General features: G+C 35.3%; 2 protein-coding genes across 5 annotated transcripts; one reads left to right on the top strand and one right to left on the bottom strand.

Annotated features, from left to right (window-relative positions):
- Nucleotides 1-142: 142 nt before the first annotated feature.
- cutlet (chromosome transmission fidelity protein 18 homolog) lies at nt 143-4,204 on the bottom strand. 2 transcript variants are annotated; one of them, XM_011153094.3, is made up of 11 exons: nt 3,869-4,204; nt 3,451-3,675; nt 3,229-3,364; nt 2,955-3,141; nt 2,467-2,882; nt 2,164-2,406; nt 1,739-2,079; nt 1,410-1,651; nt 802-1,064; nt 496-745; nt 143-379 (listed from the first exon to the last, which is right to left on the bottom strand). In XM_011153094.3, the coding sequence occupies exons 1-11, from the start codon at nt 3,948-3,950 to the stop codon at nt 179-181; spliced, it is 2,586 nt and encodes an 861-aa protein (XP_011151396.1). In that variant the 5' UTR covers nt 3,951-4,204; the 3' UTR covers nt 143-178. The 2 variants fall into 2 exon arrangements, with proteins under 2 accessions (XP_011151396.1, XP_011151397.1); XM_011153095.3 differs by having other exon boundaries at nt 2,958-3,141.
- A 910-nt stretch (nt 4,205-5,114) lies between these two features.
- On the top strand, nt 5,115-7,033 carry LOC112590411 (uncharacterized). 3 transcript variants are annotated; one of them, XM_025306782.1, is made up of 3 exons: nt 5,115-5,264; nt 5,972-6,133; nt 6,236-7,033. In XM_025306782.1, the coding sequence occupies exon 3, from the start codon at nt 6,248-6,250 to the stop codon at nt 6,959-6,961; it is 714 nt and encodes a 237-aa protein (XP_025162567.1). In that variant the 5' UTR covers nt 5,115-5,264; nt 5,972-6,133; nt 6,236-6,247; the 3' UTR covers nt 6,962-7,033. The 3 variants fall into 3 exon arrangements, with proteins under 3 accessions (XP_025162567.1, XP_025162565.1, XP_025162566.1); XM_025306780.1 differs by having other exon boundaries at nt 6,208-7,033; XM_025306781.1 differs by having other exon boundaries at nt 5,261-5,370; nt 6,208-7,033.
- The last annotated feature ends 11,862 nt before the right edge of the window (nt 7,034-18,895 follow it).

The raw sequence follows: 18,895 nt of genomic DNA, 5'->3' as shown, positions 1-18,895 counted from the left end.
TATAGATTGAATAACGAACATAAATTGCTCAGGTAAAAGCTAGAGAGAAGCAAATTACTTTACCAATATAAGAATTTTGAAATTATACTATGATTACTTGCCGAATAGTTGATTGCGTTATAAAGTTAAAAGAATAAAGTAATACTTTTTTCGTTATGAATGCTGTTTAATTATTTTATTACAAGAATTTTTCCATGAACACACTTCGACGAACGGCATTATTACAGCCTTCTTTATATTTATACCATATTCCATGTTTTGTCAAGACGTTCTGCATCAGAGAATATCCTCTCTGAGACCTCGGTGAAATATGATTTATCGTTTTATTTTGCTTCTTGTTTTCAGTTGTGATGATATTTCCAAAAAAATCTTTATATACCTGAAATGATTGTCATCAAATATATAGAAAAAAATGAAGATAATATTACTATAAATTCATTTTCTAGAGTATATATTAAATATAGGGAAAGCGAAAAAAGGCGTGATAGAACTCACCACTTCTTTTAACAATGTTGCTCTCTTCTCAGATTGTTTAGTATTTTTCGGAGAGGGTTTATCTGTAACCTTTTCTACAGTTTTAGAATTCTCCGAATTCGTTGCGTTTTCGGGATCGATTATACCCATCGAGATACTCGCACGCTTCAAACGTTCAACTTCCAGCTCTTGCGCGATTATCTGTTGTACAGCGTACGCGAGACACCGATGTGCGTTACAATCGGGAAGAACACCGACATCCAAAATGTTGCTAAAAAGTAATGGTAATTTCTAAAAAATTCACAGGTTATCATTAGTTTAACTTACGGGTCTATGTTGTAAACATATCCGCCTTGCGGATTCTTCTCCTGCACGAACGACAAGCCAAACTCGAGCATAACGTTTACTATTCTAGCGAGAGCAGCTTTTTCATTCGGCGAATATAAGTGAGAAGGAACTGTACGCAATTTAGGTGAAAGAAGATCGGGCATAAAACCAGCAATGTCCGTAGTCAAGGTGAAAGTATCGCGCCCGCACACCTTTCGTATCGCAGTCAAGATACCTGTGTTCTTTGCTGATCTTTGATTCACCTACAACAGTTATAATATTGGATTATGCAATAATTTTGAATTTTTCAGGTCAAATGAAATGTTTGTATCCGTCTGCCGTTAAAATTTATCTATTATTTATTATACTACCTGATGACATTACTTATTTCTTATTATTTCCCAGTAAACACAAAGTATCATCGATGTTATAATGTCAGCTAAATCATATGGTATGTTATATAACAGTTGCTTTGTTATATAACAACTTTGTGTTTAGTGGGTTATTACACAAACTTATTATTACCAATAGTAAGATTACATATATAATGACACAAGGTAACGATAAGTTTGTGTACATTATGTTGATTAATTGGATATAATACTCACTTCGTTAAAAACTGTAGGATAAGACAATTTCACTCTCTGCATGCGCGCAAAATGCAAGTGCCACGCGATGAATCCATAATTTGTATAGGGCATCAGCGACCAGATCTGCTTGTGCATAACGAGCGATGTTATCAAGTCGTAAAATTGAAACCACTCCAACGATGTGGACACATCATCGAGTTTTCGATCGCAGACTTCAGGATAATTGTGAAATATTCCTTGCGCCAACTTGTCCGTTTCACCTGACGGATAATACTATTTGTAACGATCGAATATTTCTATTAAAATTTGTAACAATGGATTGCACATTATTAATATCTCATAGTTACCATTTTGCACCGTTCTCAAGATATTTTCGATCCTTTCGGAAACAGAAACGACTCCTCCTCTGTGTATGGGGATCGTTAAGATACTTTTCCACGAATCGAACAAGTTTTTACGGGTATCTTTTAGACCTAGAGATAAGTTATCCTTCAGTTCCGTATTACCCATATACTGTATCGCTCCTACGCAAGATCGCACGTCACAAGCAGACCTCTCCGCTATTTTGACAAGATCGCCAAAATCCAAGGTCAAGTTTTCTTTTCTCCCTATTTCCATTAGACGTTCGGCTAATCTCAAGGGACTTACTTCCGGCACTGGTATTATTACAGCGGTGGCTCTCAATGTTCTACAAATTTCGAATATAATACATTCTTCCAGATTCAAATAATATAACTGTAAATTTATCTAGCTTTTCTTGAATCAAGATTACCGTAATGTTGGCGCGTACGGTTCATTACAGATGCACACCACAGGACGCGTACAGCCGTCTGACATTTTTTCTGCCTGGTTTTTTCCTTTTTTAGTTTTTGATATTAATTTTCCTTGAACAAACTTTAGTAAAAGTTCGATGGATGCAGCCGGTGCGCCATCGATCTCGTCGAAAATCAAACAGTTAGGTCGCGGATCAGCGCCAATCACGGATTTCATTTCTGTCGACGCGAGGAGGATCTGTCTAAACGAAAACGCAAAGACACAATTGTACGAATTACATCGTGTAAGTTTCATGCATTACCTGAACATATCCGGACTCCTTTCATCGCTCGCGTTGACCTCAACAACATTGTAGCCGGCATGTCTAGCCGCTATATGTGCCAAAGTTGTTTTACCTAATCCTGGTGGTCCACTGAGCAAAGCTATTCTTTTTATTGGATATCCTTTGCTATCCACTTCCTCAATCTTATCCTCCTCATTCGTTCCAAACTCAGGTAATTTTGTTTTATTCTTTATTTTACTGATATTCCGATTAAATATTATCTTGTCCCAAAGTTTCAGCCAATGTAAGAGTTCTCTGTTAACAGTTTCGTCCGAGAGTAATTCTATGTAGGATCGAGGTCGATATTTGTCGACCCATAACTCATCATTGACTATGTTCTTTGTTTCTTGTAGATTTGATATCATCTGTATTGACAATTCTTTCTTTCTTGTTATCTATAAGAACATAATGTAATAAATGCTATTATATAAAAATATGACTGAAGAAGAGTTTAGAAATAGATGTACAACTTCTTCAGCTTGAGCTTTCAACTGTTTATAGGGTATGGAAAGCAAGTTGGTAAATGGCTTGGTGGACTGTTTGACATCATTCTGAATATTCTTAACTCTGACATACAGACGTTGAGAATCATATGTCCTTGTGACTGCTACAAAATTCCATTGTGGGACGCGCAAGGAAATTGAATTCTTCTTGCTATATTAAACAGATAAGAATGACTATATTAAACAGAATATTAAGATTTATACTGTTATAATCAATATATATTACTAATTTACTTACTTTCCCTTATACTTTGTTGTCATTAAATTATTTCCAGTATGTTCATATATCAATTGTCTAGCATCCAATATTTTTTTAATGACTTCCTCAGGTTGATCCCATCGAAGTTTCTTTTCCTTTGGTTCCTCAAAGTCAACTGAAAATTATTCTTATAATATCTGCTTTTCAAAATATAATTTTTATATAACTAGAAACATAATAAAGCATATAAGTTCATCACACCTGAAACATCATTTCCTAAAAGATCGCTGATATCTCCAAAGAGTTCCTCATAAGTGCGTTTCCTACTAGTGCTAGGTGTATTATTGTCAATAATTTCATTGCAACTTGTCAGTTGTGAGGGAATAGAGACTTCGACACTAGCTTGTTGTTTATTTCTGTTTGCTGTTTGAGATATTCCACTGGGACCAGGCTGTGATAATTGTCTTTTTGTGAAAAACTTATCTTCTGTAATTATAATCAAGTATAAGCTAGCAATATAATATATATAATTATTAGCATAAAAACATCTAAAACATATTTCTATAAATTTCTATAACATTATTTCTATAAATTTCTAAACGTATTTCTAAACATATGTCTACCTTAATAAAGAAGTATTTTCTTAAATAAATAAGTAAAATATAAATATACTATTTACCTTCTAACTCTCTCAAAGTCTCATAGTCTGCTTGATGAATAAGATCAAATTCTTCATCCGGATCTGGGAATTCATCGGCCATCGTGTAATCAAACAAGAGCCAGAATCATAATATGTGTAAATAAATAAATTAAAGAACTGACATTTCCGTGATACAACTTTGCCTGACTTTTTCCCGCTTTTTCTCGCATCATGTATGATGTCACATGAGCAGATTTCTTTTTTCTGCATTTTGCATTGATTTTTCTTTTTTTATAAATTCTTACAAAAACATCAAGGAATACAGAAAAGAGTAAAACAAACGCTATAGGACAACAACAAATACGACATTACGATTTTTGTATATTACAAAATGTTTGCCAAATTTATCGTTGAGTCGTACTACCTCAATTTGTAAGTTCAAATAGTGGCGGCTCGTAGCGGAGACTTTAGAATTAATCTTAGAACTAAGGCCGGTATTCATAGGGACCCATATTCAGAACATGCTTATAACTATGTTAGTGCGCTGTTAACTAATCAGAAGGCATATGCGTGGCTTTTCATTGGTTAACAGCGCGCTACATAGTTACAAGCGTGTTCTGAATATGTGTTTACGATAAATCGAGTTCGAGCTAGTTCACTAGGACTGAAAGGTATGATAGGCACGACCATCTACTATCTTCATGATTTATGACAACTCAATGCTGTCCAGTGGTGCGATTCTTTAAAGCGTCGTCTACAATGGCAGTAAGCAGTAAGAAGTAAGCGTAAGCGGTAAGAAATAAACCAATCACAGTCGATTATGACAAAAATAATCAACTGTGGTTGGTTTCTTTTCTTAACGTGGTCCATTTCTTAAGGCCATCACACATAAAATTCCGTAAGAACGTAAGACGTAAGCGTAAGGAAATCGACCAATCCCAATGTAATATTCAGCTCTCCGTAACCCCTCCACTTTTGTCCGTAAAACATAAAACGTAACGTCGAAAAATTCAGTAAGGATGAAATTTTTATGGCTACGTCTTATGGACAACCAATCACAACTGATCAGACTATACACTTTAGTTTGACATTTGAAGCGAAGCTAGTAAGGTTAGATTATTTAAAGCCAGCGGCACACGGTGCTTGTTTTCGTGCTGGATTGCTTGCTGGATGAAAATACTGCGTTCTGATTGGTGCATTTCCATCCATCTTCGGAAATGTACCAATCAGATCGCAGTATTTTCATCCAGCAAGCAATCCGGCACGAAAACAAGCACCGTGTGCCGCTAGCTTTAAGTAGCATTTGTCGCAGTGAGATAAGTGAGATGAAATGAGTGATCACAATAAATATTGTAATATGTTTAATAACTCGGAAAATGATGAATCCCTTGAAAATAAGGATGGTAAAGAAAATGATGAACTGCTTATTGATGCGGTAAGAGCATACCCACATCTTTATAACTACCAAAATCGTAATTTTAAAGACCATTTGATGAAAGAAAATTCGTGGAAAGAAATAGCCTTAGCAGTAAACAGTTCAGGTAAATGAGTACAATAGGCAATTTTTGGCGGTCGTTTGGTACATGTACCAAGTTGTCATTGGGCTAGTTCATACTAAATATTTAACATATGTACTAAATATCTATATGGCATAAATGTTTAATATATTATAGAAACGTCTCAAAGATATTTGGATATCTCTGGAATATATTTTGGACACTTGTGCTTTAAGAATATTAGTACATATATTAAATGCTTAATGTAAACTAGGCCAGTGACAACCTGGTACATGCACCAAATGATCGCCAAAAATCGCCTATTATTAGAGAGTTTTTGCAATACTGTTTTTCAGATACGGTAACGCTAAAGTACATTCCGATATTCATTGCCAATACTGCGAATATATAGTTTGTGTTATGTATCCTATAGATTTGAAGTACTGGCAGTGAATATCGGAACGTACTTTAGCGTTACCGTATCTGGAAGACGATATTGCAAAAATTCCCTATTATTAAATGATAATTATATAATATATACAATAATAGAGTATGCACTGGTAATTATTATATGCTCTGAGGGGGGCCTTTATTTCTACCTCTTCTATTTATTTATTTATTAATAAGAAAATCAATGTTTTTATAGTTTTGGATTGTCAAAACGTTGGGTAAGACTCCGTGAAAGATTCGGTAAAGGAAAACGGTAAAGGGAGTTGGATTCAAGGAGTGGCAGTGGAGTTAGTCAACGAAGTGGCTTTATATATTACGAAAATATGTCATTTCTAAATGACCATATCAAAAGAAGGAAGTAAGTTTATGAGACAAGAACATAAATAAATGTTGACGCATATATCAGTGTGTAATGTTATATGACTTTCTCAGGTCTTATACGAATGTTTCAATTGTGAAGCGTATAAAGACAATGGATGTCTCAGCTAATAAGCCTGACACACACATCTCACCAACGAGTTCTCTGTTAACAAATAAAAAAGACAATCAAATCAATCTTCCAATGGACAGTGCAACTATGGAAAATACGGAGTCCTCAATCTTCAAGATCGCCTCACAACTCTCTAATGCAGGAGATGAAATACCGATGCAACCTTCTGTGCAACCATATACAAACTTCTCAACACGATTTAAAAACATTTCCTTGCCAGACACTGGCTCTGCTGCATCATTAATGAATTCACTCGAAAATGATCACTCAAGTTCAAGTACTTCACCCAAATGTTGTCCAAATACACTTAGTATTCTTGATGAATCTGAAGAATCTACATTGTTTTCAACAAGAGAGTCAACACCTCTAGCATTCAAAAGTTTGCAAGCTACACCAGTGTCGCAACAACCACCATATAAGAAAAAAGATAACTCGGGCGCATTGGAGAGTTCTCTAGTTTTACTTTGTCAAACTATGCACAAACGTCTCCAGAATAATCGTAATTCCGAAATTACTGGTTCCTCGGAAGAAACTTTTGCAAGGTTAATCGCGAATCAATTAGAAAAGTTACCATCATATGAAAAATATAAACGCCAGCAAGCAATTATGCAAATTTTGTATGAACCTTATATAATTCTTGAAGACGAAAATGACAGCAAAGTTACGAACCATTTTTATATTTCAAATTTTAGATAGCATACTATTAATTTCGTATTTGTGTTCCTAATGTTCCTAATGTTTATTTTTAGATAGGATGCTATATTATTTTCTTGTTCTTTATAATATTTTATGCTTACGTTTTTATATTCAAGATATTTAATTGTAATTATATGTAGACGTGCTCAGGGAAAGAGTTATTCCATATATATTCTTCTGTATCTTTATATAATATTATATAATCTTTCTTTATATAATATATAAAATATATAGATTATTGATATTGTATATTTTGCAATAAATGAAACATTCAAACAATATCTTGTAATTATACGTACATTGGAAATTTATTACAAACATATATAATTACATGTCTGGAGTATCATCACAATTGAAACCTCTGCGGACATATGTATACTGCCATGGAAGTTCACCTTCAGAAGTGACAAAGAAATTTGCTAATAAGTCTCTTTGATTATATGCTCCTCTTGTTATGCGATGGGCATTTGATGGTAAGTAATATATCCTCCTGTAAGTAATATATCCTCTTCTGTCATTTGCAAGTGTTCAACAAATTCCTTCAATAAATGACCTGAAAAATGGTTTTATACGTATATACAATTACTTCTATACTATGTTCCTTTACAAGATATACGTGACTTAAGTTTGTTACTAAAACTGGCAATTTTTTCCCTAATTGTTATTGAAAGAAATATTAATAGAACACCTTACTTAAACAAACTCTAAATGATGCATTTTTTTTTTATAAAACACTCTGTTATCAAAGTGTCAATGATTCTAAAATTCATATATCTAAATACATTTTATATTATTGTAAAATTTGAAATTCAATAAAAAGGAAGCATACTTACTGTTTGGTGGAATGGTACTAACATTGACATTTCAGGTTAAACTTTACGAAATGCAAAGGAATCTTTCTGCATTTTCCATTGGCTGACTTTTATGTTTTACGCCAACTGTGTGTCATGGACTTTACGTCTTACATCTTAAGTTTACGTCTTACGTTCTTACGGAATTTTATGTGTGATGGCCTTAAAGACCATTGCACGTACAAAAGTTTTAGTCGTAATCGTAAGTCCGTAAGTAAATTGATCACAATTTGCAAGAAGCAATCACAATTCGTATATTTCGAGATGCTGGATTGTGATTGGTCAATTTGCTTACGGTCTTACGGTTACGACTAAAATTTTTTTACGTGCAATGGCCTTAAGCTGTCAGCGAATGAAAATATTTCATTTCGTGTCTTGCAATCTTATAGCCTTACTCTAAAGGCTCATCTACATTAGCTGTAAGAGTAAGACTGTAAAGTTGCAAGACACGAAATGAAATATTTTCATTCGCTGATAGCTTACGTTACAGCCTTACAGCCTTACTCTTACAGCTATTGTAGACGAGCCTTTACAGCTAATGTAGATGAGCCTTAAGCGCGGTCTACAATGGCCGTAAGCAGTAAGAAGAACAGTAAGAAATGGACCAACCATAGTTGATTATTTTTGTCATAATCGACTGTGATTGGTTTATTTCTTACCACTTACGCTTACTTCTTACTGCTTACTGCCATTGACTACGTTTACACAGCTTCTAACTTCGATTTAGTAACGCTAATGTTATAACTCGTACTTAAGGTTGCGTTTACACATTTACGCTTATTTATTTGAAATAACTTAATAACTTTCGAGTGAGTCAAGGATTTCCATTAGTACCCATATAAACCCACATAGCACGAATGACTGTTTGCCGGCTGATAGTCGACTATTTTTAGTCAACTTGAAGTCGACTTTTAAAGTCGACGTTTAGCCGACTATTTCCAGGATGATTTTTGTCGACTTTAACTATTGACTGTAAGTCGACTTAAAGTCGACTATTTTGAGACGATTAAAAATCGGTTTTCAGCAAAGCAAAAAGTCGATTAAAAGAAAAGAAAAGAAAAGATATCTTTTCTTAAAATATATAAATTAAACCATTACTCAATGAGAAATTACTTGTCAATAGAAGTCAATTTGATATCGTTTCGACGTCGATGGACGAGTCATTACATATGTGTTTAGCGAATACAACAGTTGCACAACTGTTGAGTGTTTTGTTGACGTAATTGATCTAGATTTAACAGCAAAGACCAATAATAACTGACTGCTCACTGATTTTTTCGCTGAATGTAGCCATTGAATATTTAAGATATACAAAACGCTAATGAACGCTATTTAACGCTACTGCGCTACCTTAAATAGCGCATAATGAGCTTCCCAAACACACTCTCAGGCTGCGTTCCGTTTCACGCATATGCTCGTATTTATCTATAGTTCATGTTACGTATACTGTAGGAAATGCGCGCATATGCGTGAAACGAAACGCGGCCTCACTGATCATAGTGTAGTACTAAGTGCAGCCATTGTGGTTTAGGAACACTATTGGTTTTCACCTCGCTCACCACCTCATCGTTTTAATCAGAGGTAATCCTTTTTATTTTCTTAATTATATTGTGCCAAATAAAGTTTAACAATATTGTTATATATATTTCTAATAATATGCTTTATATATATGTGTAATAATCATTATAATTTGTGGCAGAAGTGTAAGCAATTTTCCAGGCAAAAGTATAAAATGTTTTTCATATTTCATGTTTTGATTCATTTATTAGCATCAATTATCGGCACGCGAGTGCTTTCGTCATGTTTTTACTATCGCCCGTAAACGAATAAACGCGTCGCGCGTTATGTAAGACATGTGTACGATTTAATCTTGTGCGTCCTAACCAGGCTTGATAAACTCTTATGGGAAAATTCTGACCAGTGTTTTAACGCCATCTAAAAGATAGCCCCCAGGAAATGTGAACTACGATGCCAAAAATTCGATATGGCGTCTGTTATAAGACTAGTGCGTGTATATGTTACTTATGTTCGTTGAACGCAGCCAATTATATTTTTACAATAAATATTTGAACGTTGTTTAACACTTCTTGTAATTAAAGGAATTTTTTTTGTGTGGTCATCGTCGCTCGCTCCAAACTACCATATATACGGTGAAGGTAAAGACATATTAACACGCTTGTTATTTAGACGTAAGCATTTGTTACGTTACTTTTTATTTGTAGCATCGAAAATGTTCTCAGCGTACGTTGCGTCATAGATTTTAAAAGAACGTCCCTCTAAGATATTTGAGCATAGATATGGGGAGGACATGTTGTGTTCCTGGATGCAAGTCTGGGAAAGAAGTACCTTCACATCGATTTCCCAAAGATCCTGAAAGATGCTCAAAATGGATACAAAGTTTGAAATTGAAACATTTAGAAAATTATCCAAGCAATGAGATACAAAAAAATAAAGTGTGCCATAAACATTTTCGTCCAGAAGACTATAGTCCATGTTTGCATAAACGTGTTTTATTAAATGTTGCGGTTCCTGTATTGTTTATACATAATACAAGTATAGATGCTTGGTGTACACATATCAACAACATTTTATGTAAAAAGATAACAACAGATAGCGATAATTATATATATAAAGCAGCAATGCGAATATCAACAAAATATGCAAAAAAAAACAGTGAAAAAAAATAAAATAAAGAATGAGTATACATTGTTTTAAATTGTTTATTTTTTTAAAATTGCTTTTTAGTTATTCATTTTGTTCCAAATCCAATAAATTGATTAAAATTTAAATATAAAATTAAATATACTAAAACGAATAAAGCTAAGACTCCATGCATGCGGTGAACTGCGGCAAATGCTGCGGTGACCAATCAGGAGGGAGACGCAAGTCCGGTTGCGGCAAGCTCCGGCATGCGTCTGTCTCCTGATTGGTCACCGCAGCCGTTTGCCGGAGCTCACCGCATGCATGGAGTCTTAGCTTTAGAGCTTATCTTTATCGATCGGTAAGTTATTTTGCTACGTAGTTCATATATTATTGGGGGTCATCTTTTAGATGGCGTTAAAACACTGGTCAGAAATTTTACATGGAAGTTTAACAACCCTGGTCCTAACCTCTAAGTGTGTTAATGTCATTAGCGAGCAAAGTCATTAGTATGACTTTTCTTTCATGTTCTCAGTGTTTTCACGTGAAAAATAGCATGAAAATTTTATAACTGCCTAGGCTGCTACATAAGCCTTGTTCGATTTTATTCATAACTGAATTTTTAACTTGGTCGTATAGTAATACTTGTCACTAGGCATATTCTATTTTCGACGTTTCCATAAGACAAACGTGTTATAATTTCGTTTCTCTCGAGTATATGAAATTTAGAAACCGATTGTAGCTTTGTGAAAATGTTGACTTAGCTTTTTCATCACAATACATGGTCACCGCTGACACAGCGATTACATATACTGTTATTGTGTTTTCAAAGGAGACTGCTTTACATATTGTGGACACTCTTTCGAGCTAGTATTTTACTTATCCTATTTATTTGCAAGCAAGAAATTGGTAAGAAATTAAAATATATAATATTTTCCATATAACATGCAAAATATACTTGCAGGGAGTCAGGGAATCTTTTTCTCATCAGTTATCCGTGCTTCGTATTTAGTAGTCGTAGTATTGTTTCAGCTAAGTTGAGTTTTATGCAGAATAACTGAATATAACGAATTTTTCCCAATAAGTAAAGTATCTCACATATTTACCTGTGTATATGTCATTTTAATATGAAGACAACACAAGATATAGTCTTTCCTGCTTAGTGCATAGAGTTCTTGTAGCAAGTTGTATTCTATTAGTATGGTTTACTTAGTTTGCTTGTCCTGGACTGGAAAATAATGAGCATATGCTCTTTTTTGCAACAATCCTGCTATTTTTTGACTAGTAAACATGTTTATTAATTGATTTAATAGTTTCTTTGTTCCCTTGTTAATAGTGTTTGTTCAGTAAGTGAATTCAGATTTTGTATAACTTTTTTTCAGATTTTATGCCTTTTGATAACTGCAGAGATATTCGTCATTAAGATCCCAGCACTTTTACTAGGCAGAAGGTAATACAACTGCACAATATCTGTATTTAGAAATAAGTAGGCATTGTGCATAATGCTTGCATTATTGACAATATGTACGTTTAGGCAAGACACCGCTACTGAAGCACTACAGTAGCGCTTTTGTTGACTGGAGCATTAATTTTCTTCACAATGTTTTTATTTTTTATTGCAGTTGAACTAAAACAAAATACTTTTTATGTGAAAAATCCTAGTAAATTGAATTTTCAGAGGATTTTTTTTGAAAAATATTTATATATATGCACTGTATAATTATGTTTATAGCCGTTGTTTTAAAGATTCACAAAAGCACATCGATCAGCGAAATTGAAGCTTTCATTCAAGAATGGCTACGACGAGCGGGAGACAGAATAAGAGCCCTACTAAAAAAATAAATAGGAATATATTAAGCAATTTAATGTAAAAGATGGAGTTATTTTATTTTTTGTTCACAAAACTCTAATTTTTTTTAATTTACAATTATAACGTATGCATTTATTTTTATCAGATGTTAATTACATGTGTATACGAATACAAAGACACATATTAATATATTTTTATATAAAATATAATATATATATATATATAACATATGAAATGTATATATATATAAATGTTTAATAAATAAAATTAATAAAAAGAATTATTTTATATTAATACATATTGTTGTTTATTTTATAATTATATACTTGTTATAATTATTTAAATTCCATTTGACATTTTCAAATACTTGGTCAATTTAATTTTACTATTCTTTAATTGTATTATATGTAACAATATTATACAATTAAAGTATAATAATATTATATCGATAACATTTTTGAGGAATGTCACTATTAAAATAAAAATTTAATAGTTAATGTAAATAAAGTTAAATTGACTACAAATCGACTTATATTCGGCGTAACATTGACTGAAGGCTGACTTAAAGTTGTCATAAAGTCGACTTCTAAGTCGACTTAATAGGTGACTGACGGTCGACTATAGTCGAGTCATTTGTCGGCTGTTAGTCGACTTTAAGTTGCCATTTAGTCTGACTTTGAAGTCGACTTTTGACTTTTTCTGCCGACTTGCAGTCGGCTAATAGTCGACTCGGTGCTGTTTGGGAAAGACCGAAAAATGAAATGATTGTGATTGTAGTCTGAATATAAAAGAATTAGAATATGAAAAGAATAGTATATAAATAAATCAACAAATAAAGTGAACTTTTAGGTTATATTATGAATTTGAAAATTATAAAATATGTATATATCTATATAGTAAAATTTATATAATAAAATATAATATTTAACTAACAATAAAATTAAAATTTTAGGTTATCAACTTTGGAAAAAATTAATCATGGAAAATATGAAAAGCGTACGCTCGTTTGTTGCTATATATTTGAAAATAGTAGAAAATATGACGATGCAATATATACTATATGTACGAAATATTTTGATTAAACGGCGAAAGCGTCAGAAAGAAATTATATTACAACATTTGTTGAATTTAACACCACCAAATCATTTGCTTGATCTCGGACCCGTATTACAATTTTCACGACATAAATCAATTTTACAATCAAGTTAAGATGTTCAATTTTTATATTGGTATTATTGTCATATTTATACTGCGTCCGTTTACACGTCTTCCTTTCGTCGATATAGAAACTCTAAGCTTCTTCACCAAATGACTTTGAGTTATTACATCAATGTAATAACTTCGTCGTAAAGGAGTGTTTACACTGCATCTAACGTCAGTAGTTATAATATCGATGTTATAACTTTGGCGTAAATTGGGCTGTGTAAACGTAGTCATTGTAGACCACGCTTCAAGCGTCGTCTACAATGGCAATAAGCAGTAAGAAGTTGTAACGAGGTGCAGATGCACCTCGTTACTACCGGCCCGACCGACCACCTGTCGGGCCGAAGAACGGCGCTTTGCGCCACCATAAATTAGCGAAGACGATCGCGCCGCCGTTATCACGAGCCGCCGCTATCGCGCGCCGCGGCGATCACGCGCGGCCGCTAGCGCGCGCGGCCGCGATCACGCGCCGTCACCGTGCCTCGCACCGATAGGCGCGCCGCTCGATCGCCGCCGTATCAATCGTAGCGCGAACAACTATAAAACGGCGGCGATCGAGCCCCTAGAGACCAGACCGATCCGTACCGCCGATTCGATCTAGACGCTTGTATGCCGAAAGAGAGAATATCCGGACCGTTTCGCTCTGCCTTCCGCTTTCCGACTACCCGACCGGCGACTAAGAACACGGGATTGTGCGTCCGCAGTCTCGATCGAGCGTTCTCGATACTTGGCCGTCTCCCGTCTTCCTGGGCTCGTGTGTACGCGTGCTCAGTCGAGCGTACTCGACAGTATCTCGCCTTTACCCGCCGCCTCGAGTCAGGGGTTCGTCCGTCGGCGAACTCCGCTGAGCGTACTCAGCCTTTAGGCGATCCGTCTAGCGACCAGGAACCCGGGACGGTGTGTTCACCGTCTCCGCTGAGTGTCCGCAGCACTTGGTCGCTTTCCTCCACGAACGTAGGGAAAAGGGAAGGTGCGTCCGCCTTCTCTGTCGAGAGTCCTCGGCCCCGACGGACGAAATCATCTCGCGTCTCCCGCGACTCGCGTGCGTGCGTTCGACCGAGAATCGAAATCTCCGGTCCGGCGACCATTTTTATGCGAGCAATTCCGAAGCGAGTATTGGGCGATAATTGTCCGAGACGCCCAGCGTCGCGAAGCGAGACCGATCACTGCGCCGTTACCGTCGTTACGATCTACACGCGTCGCGTAATAGACCCCGCCTTCCGCACGGCCTATCCGTCTGTACGAGCGCTCGCACCGCTCACCGCACCGCACCGTACCGTACCGACGCGCCTTACAAACGCAACCCGCGACATCGCCTTCGGGGCCGAACTCTTGTATCAAATTAAGTATAGAATAAAGCTAATGTACTTATATTGCTCTCGAACGTCTCGCTGCTTTCCTCCTCACCGAACCCGGACTCCGACGAGCCTTATCCGCGCGAAACGCGTAGCAGCGACCGAACCGCGGAGTTCGGCCGTTACAAAGTAAGCGTGAACAGTAACAAATGGACCAACCACAGTTGATTATTTTTGTCATAATCGACTGTGATTGGTTTATTTCTTACCGTTTATGCTTACTTTTTACTGCTTACTGCCATTGTAGATGACGCTTTAAGGCTGTACCCGAAATGGTTGAATTCCATTTCCTACGGTCTGCTCCCTTAAGGCCATCACACGTAGAAAAATTTTAACCATAACCGTAAGGTTGTAAGAAAACTGATCAATCACAGTCGATCCATTCTCTTGTGACATTATAATAATCGACTGTGATTGGTCAGTTTTCTTACAACCTTACGGTTACGGTTAAAATTTTTCTACGTGTAAAGGCCCATCTACAATGGCTGCAAGAATAAGGTTGTAAGCGTAAGCAGTAAGAAATGGACCAACCATAATCCATTATTCTTATAATAATCGATTGTGGTTGGTCCATTTCTTATTGCTTACGCTTACAACCTTATTCTTGCAGCCATTGTAGATGGGCTTTAATGGCCCTTAAGGACATTCTACAATGAGGTTGTAGTAGTATGCAGTAGACAAATTGACCAATCACGATCGATTGTTCTCTTTACGATCGAAGAATAATCGACTGTGATTGGTCAATTTGCCTACTGCATACTACTACAACCTCATTGTAGAATGATCTTTAAGGCCGTTGCACGTAGAAGAATTTAACCGTAAACGTAATTATTCCTCTAGTGCAAGGAGAACAGTCGACTGTGATTGGTCAGTTTTCTTACGACCTTACGGTTGCAGTTACAGATTTTCTACGTGCAAAGGCCTTTACTCTCAATGAGAGTTCAGTAGCAATATGTAACATGCACGACAGAAGCCGGTATTGTGTTTGTGTTTTAACTTGCAAATATATTGGATACGGAATCTCTTAATGCGAAAGATGAGCTAATCAGTGACCGAGAGCTAATTGCCGTGGTCCGAGTTAATAAATTTTTGTATAAGACTGAAAAGTTATACGCCAATGGGGACGTGAAGACCGCAGCATAGGCGCAGATCGGTGCAAGTCTCTTTCATCCAGTAGAAAGTAAGTTTATTTTCACCCAGAGCCATCTATTGAATTGAATTGAAGTTTATTTTAATTATTTTGAAACGTCGGTATAATCTTGTAACAATTTATTGTTACAGTATAGTTGATGAATGAGATATCACATAATAAATCGCTGAAATATGTTCGACAGAATACAGATTAGATTAGGTTAGGTTTGATGCTTGATAGGTATTCTTTGATGCATTAGTAAAAGAATGTAATATTTAATAATTAGCACTTATGTGAAATGAAAATATAATCTACTTGTCAGGTCCTGATGCTGAGAAGAGATTTTATGCCCTGAGGCAGCGCTTTGGGAAAGAGCGGAGGAAAGTTATACAGTGTATGCCAAGATCTGGAGCTGGAGCAAACCAACCCATATACATGCCAACTTGAACGCTATACAAGGATCTTATATTTCTGGAGAACATCATCAAACCTAGAAAGTAAATATTATCTACGAAATTCTGTATGATAAATGTCAATAACACAATTTATGGTTATGATCACAGAACATCATCCAATTACAAATCCAAAGCTCCTACAAGTAATCAAGTGCCATTATTTCATACAAGTTCTTCGTTTCCATCTATGTCTCCTCCTTCTGATGGTCAACAATGCTTTATACAACTCCATCCCTCTCTGTTATATCTGCTACAGCAAGCCCAGATACATCCAGTTCTTGGAATTGTGACACGTTTAAGAAACTCAATAGTAAGGAGAATAAAAGACTGATTACCAAGTTTACACAGTTTGGTATAATATAATCTGAAACATTCCTCTGTTGACTTTCAGGTACTGGCGAGGGTTCTACAGATATATCTGAAAGTTCTTGTTCACCACCTCCTGCAACACCACCCCCTACAATACTACTTACTTTACTTATAACCCAGCTGCTTATAACATAATATTACATGTAATATATCTGTTGGTTATAATTTCGTATTCAACAATATAACTGTTATATAACACTGTTATATAACACATTATATTGGGTCTGGGAAAAGTTCGTGGCGTTTCTCCCAATAGACGGCGTCAATTGCAAATAACTCAGGTGTTACGTCCTGCGAACTCCGGACAATTATTTAAAAAATCTTTTTTTTCTTTTTCTCTCTCTTTTCGAACTTCTATTCTCCTAATATAACTATATAATAGGAATATATATAATAGGAAACAGACACATCTGACAAACAGCCGTTGCGCCAAATGAAAGGCGATTTAAGAAAATTTCATAACAGGAAACAGTGTCCTGTTGTAAAAATCTACACGTCTTCGTTGAAGGTTTATATCTAGGTAGTGTTCGCCAAGTGTGTCTGTCGGTCTAGCTATAAAATTTGAAATTCTGCGCTAACAAACTTTCAGTAAAACAAAGCAACACAAAGCATTCCTGCTCTAAACTTGAAACTTACATCTTCCCAATCCAAAACCATATGTGCCCTATCAGTCAACCAACAAAGCCTACTTCACTGATGGTCATAAAATCTTATCCCAACCCTTGATTTACGGCATTCTAACTTTTCTAACCGGCCACTTGTATACATCTCTCTCCCACAGGAATCCACCACCATCGCACTTGTCATGCTTAATCAATTCCGCCAATCAAACTAATCCACCAAACTAAGAGACATCTACGCTCCATCCCTTAGCCCTTCTATATTCATGTCTCCAAGCCTCCCACGAGATCTTTTAACCTCATTCTTAATTTCTAATGTCTGAGACTTTTCCACTATCAAGCAAACCTACCTTTGTGTAAATCGCCGATTTTATTTAAACTCAGTACACTTGTAGAGTAGTAAAAAATAATAGACACGTATTTTTTTATATCGGCAATGGTGCAATTTTAAGGGTGGAAACACCCTCTGAAAGGTAATTTGACATGTTTGGTTTTGAGCGAATATCTTCGAAACCATGAGAGATAAAAAAATGTTTCAAATAAAAGTTTAATGGTAATTAACGTTCTTAAAGACAGTATAATCAAATTTTGCAATCATTTGATATTTTGCAAAATATCTCCACCATCATCAATTAATTTTGCAAAATTTAAAATTTTTTTAGGATAAAAATTAAAGAAAATTTCATGTCAAATTCAACCATGTATAACAAAGTTGGTTTCCGAAATGCCATTTTTGGAAAATAATCCGTAAACAACTCGCTATGGTGGTATTTTGCAAAATATCAAATTGTTACAAAATTTGATTATACCATTTTCAAGAACGTTAATTACCATTAAACTTACCTCAAACAATTTTTTATCTTTCACGGTTTTGAAGATATTCCTCCAAAACCAAATATAGCGAATTACCTTTCAGGGGATGTTTTACCCCTTAAAAGTAAGATTAAGCACGTATAAAAAAACACATGTCTTTTACAAGTAAATCTACCTTTGTGTCACTCACCGATTTTGTGGGAACTACCTCTTGTATTTACAAGAACGAGTAATTAATTCGTTGCATTTAAGCTCAGGTTATTAGAGATTTTTTAAAATCTAAGGAAATGATAAGGGATTTTCATGTCGCTGAAAACAAATTCGATGTAAAAATTGTAGAGTTAGAAATGACGGATCCAATATGGCGACCTGATCAATCAAAACAATTTTATCTCGCTCTTTGCCGAACCCAGGAATAACCGACGAGGAGGTAGAATCTATTCCCATTTTGTTTTTTCGTATTTTCTTTATTTTCTGTCTTTTTTATTTTCTTTTATTATTCTTTTGTACTTTTTTTATTGTTTCTATTTTCATTTTTTTTACATGTGTCACTAATGTCTTCTATTTCTTTGCAACGACGTCATTTTTCACACCTCGTTTATGTTAATTTCTTTATATTTTTATTCTTTGCAGGAATGATATTTAAAAAAAATTCTTTTATGCACAAAGAATTTGCATACCAAGCA

This window comes from Harpegnathos saltator, unplaced genomic scaffold (assembly GCF_003227715.2).
Source record: "Harpegnathos saltator strain DR-91 unplaced genomic scaffold, Hsal_v8.6 scaffold8, whole genome shotgun sequence".
NCBI classification, from domain to species: domain Eukaryota; kingdom Metazoa; phylum Arthropoda; class Insecta; order Hymenoptera; family Formicidae; genus Harpegnathos; species Harpegnathos saltator.
This window is presented reverse-complemented; position numbering and strand designations above follow the sequence as displayed.

Bases quoted from the DNA above. Each gene is read 5' to 3' on its own strand.
- cutlet (XM_011153094.3), bottom strand. From the start codon at position 3,950: ATGGCCGATGAATTCCCAGATCCGGATGAAGAATTTGATCTTATTCAT. The intron at 3,142-3,228 runs GTAAGTAAATTA...TGTTTAATATAG, and splicing joins ACAACAAAGTATAAGGGAAA to CAAGAAGAATTCAATTTCCT. The intron at 2,080-2,163 runs GTAATCTTGATT...CGAAATTTGTAG, and splicing joins CCGTACGCGCCAACATTACG to AACATTGAGAGCCACCGCTG.
- LOC112590411 (XM_025306780.1), top strand. From the start codon at position 6,099: ATGTCATTTCTAAATGACCATATCAAAAGAAGGAA. The intron at 6,134-6,207 runs GTAAGTTTATGA...TGACTTTCTCAG, and splicing joins GACCATATCAAAAGAAGGAA to GTCTTATACGAATGTTTCAA.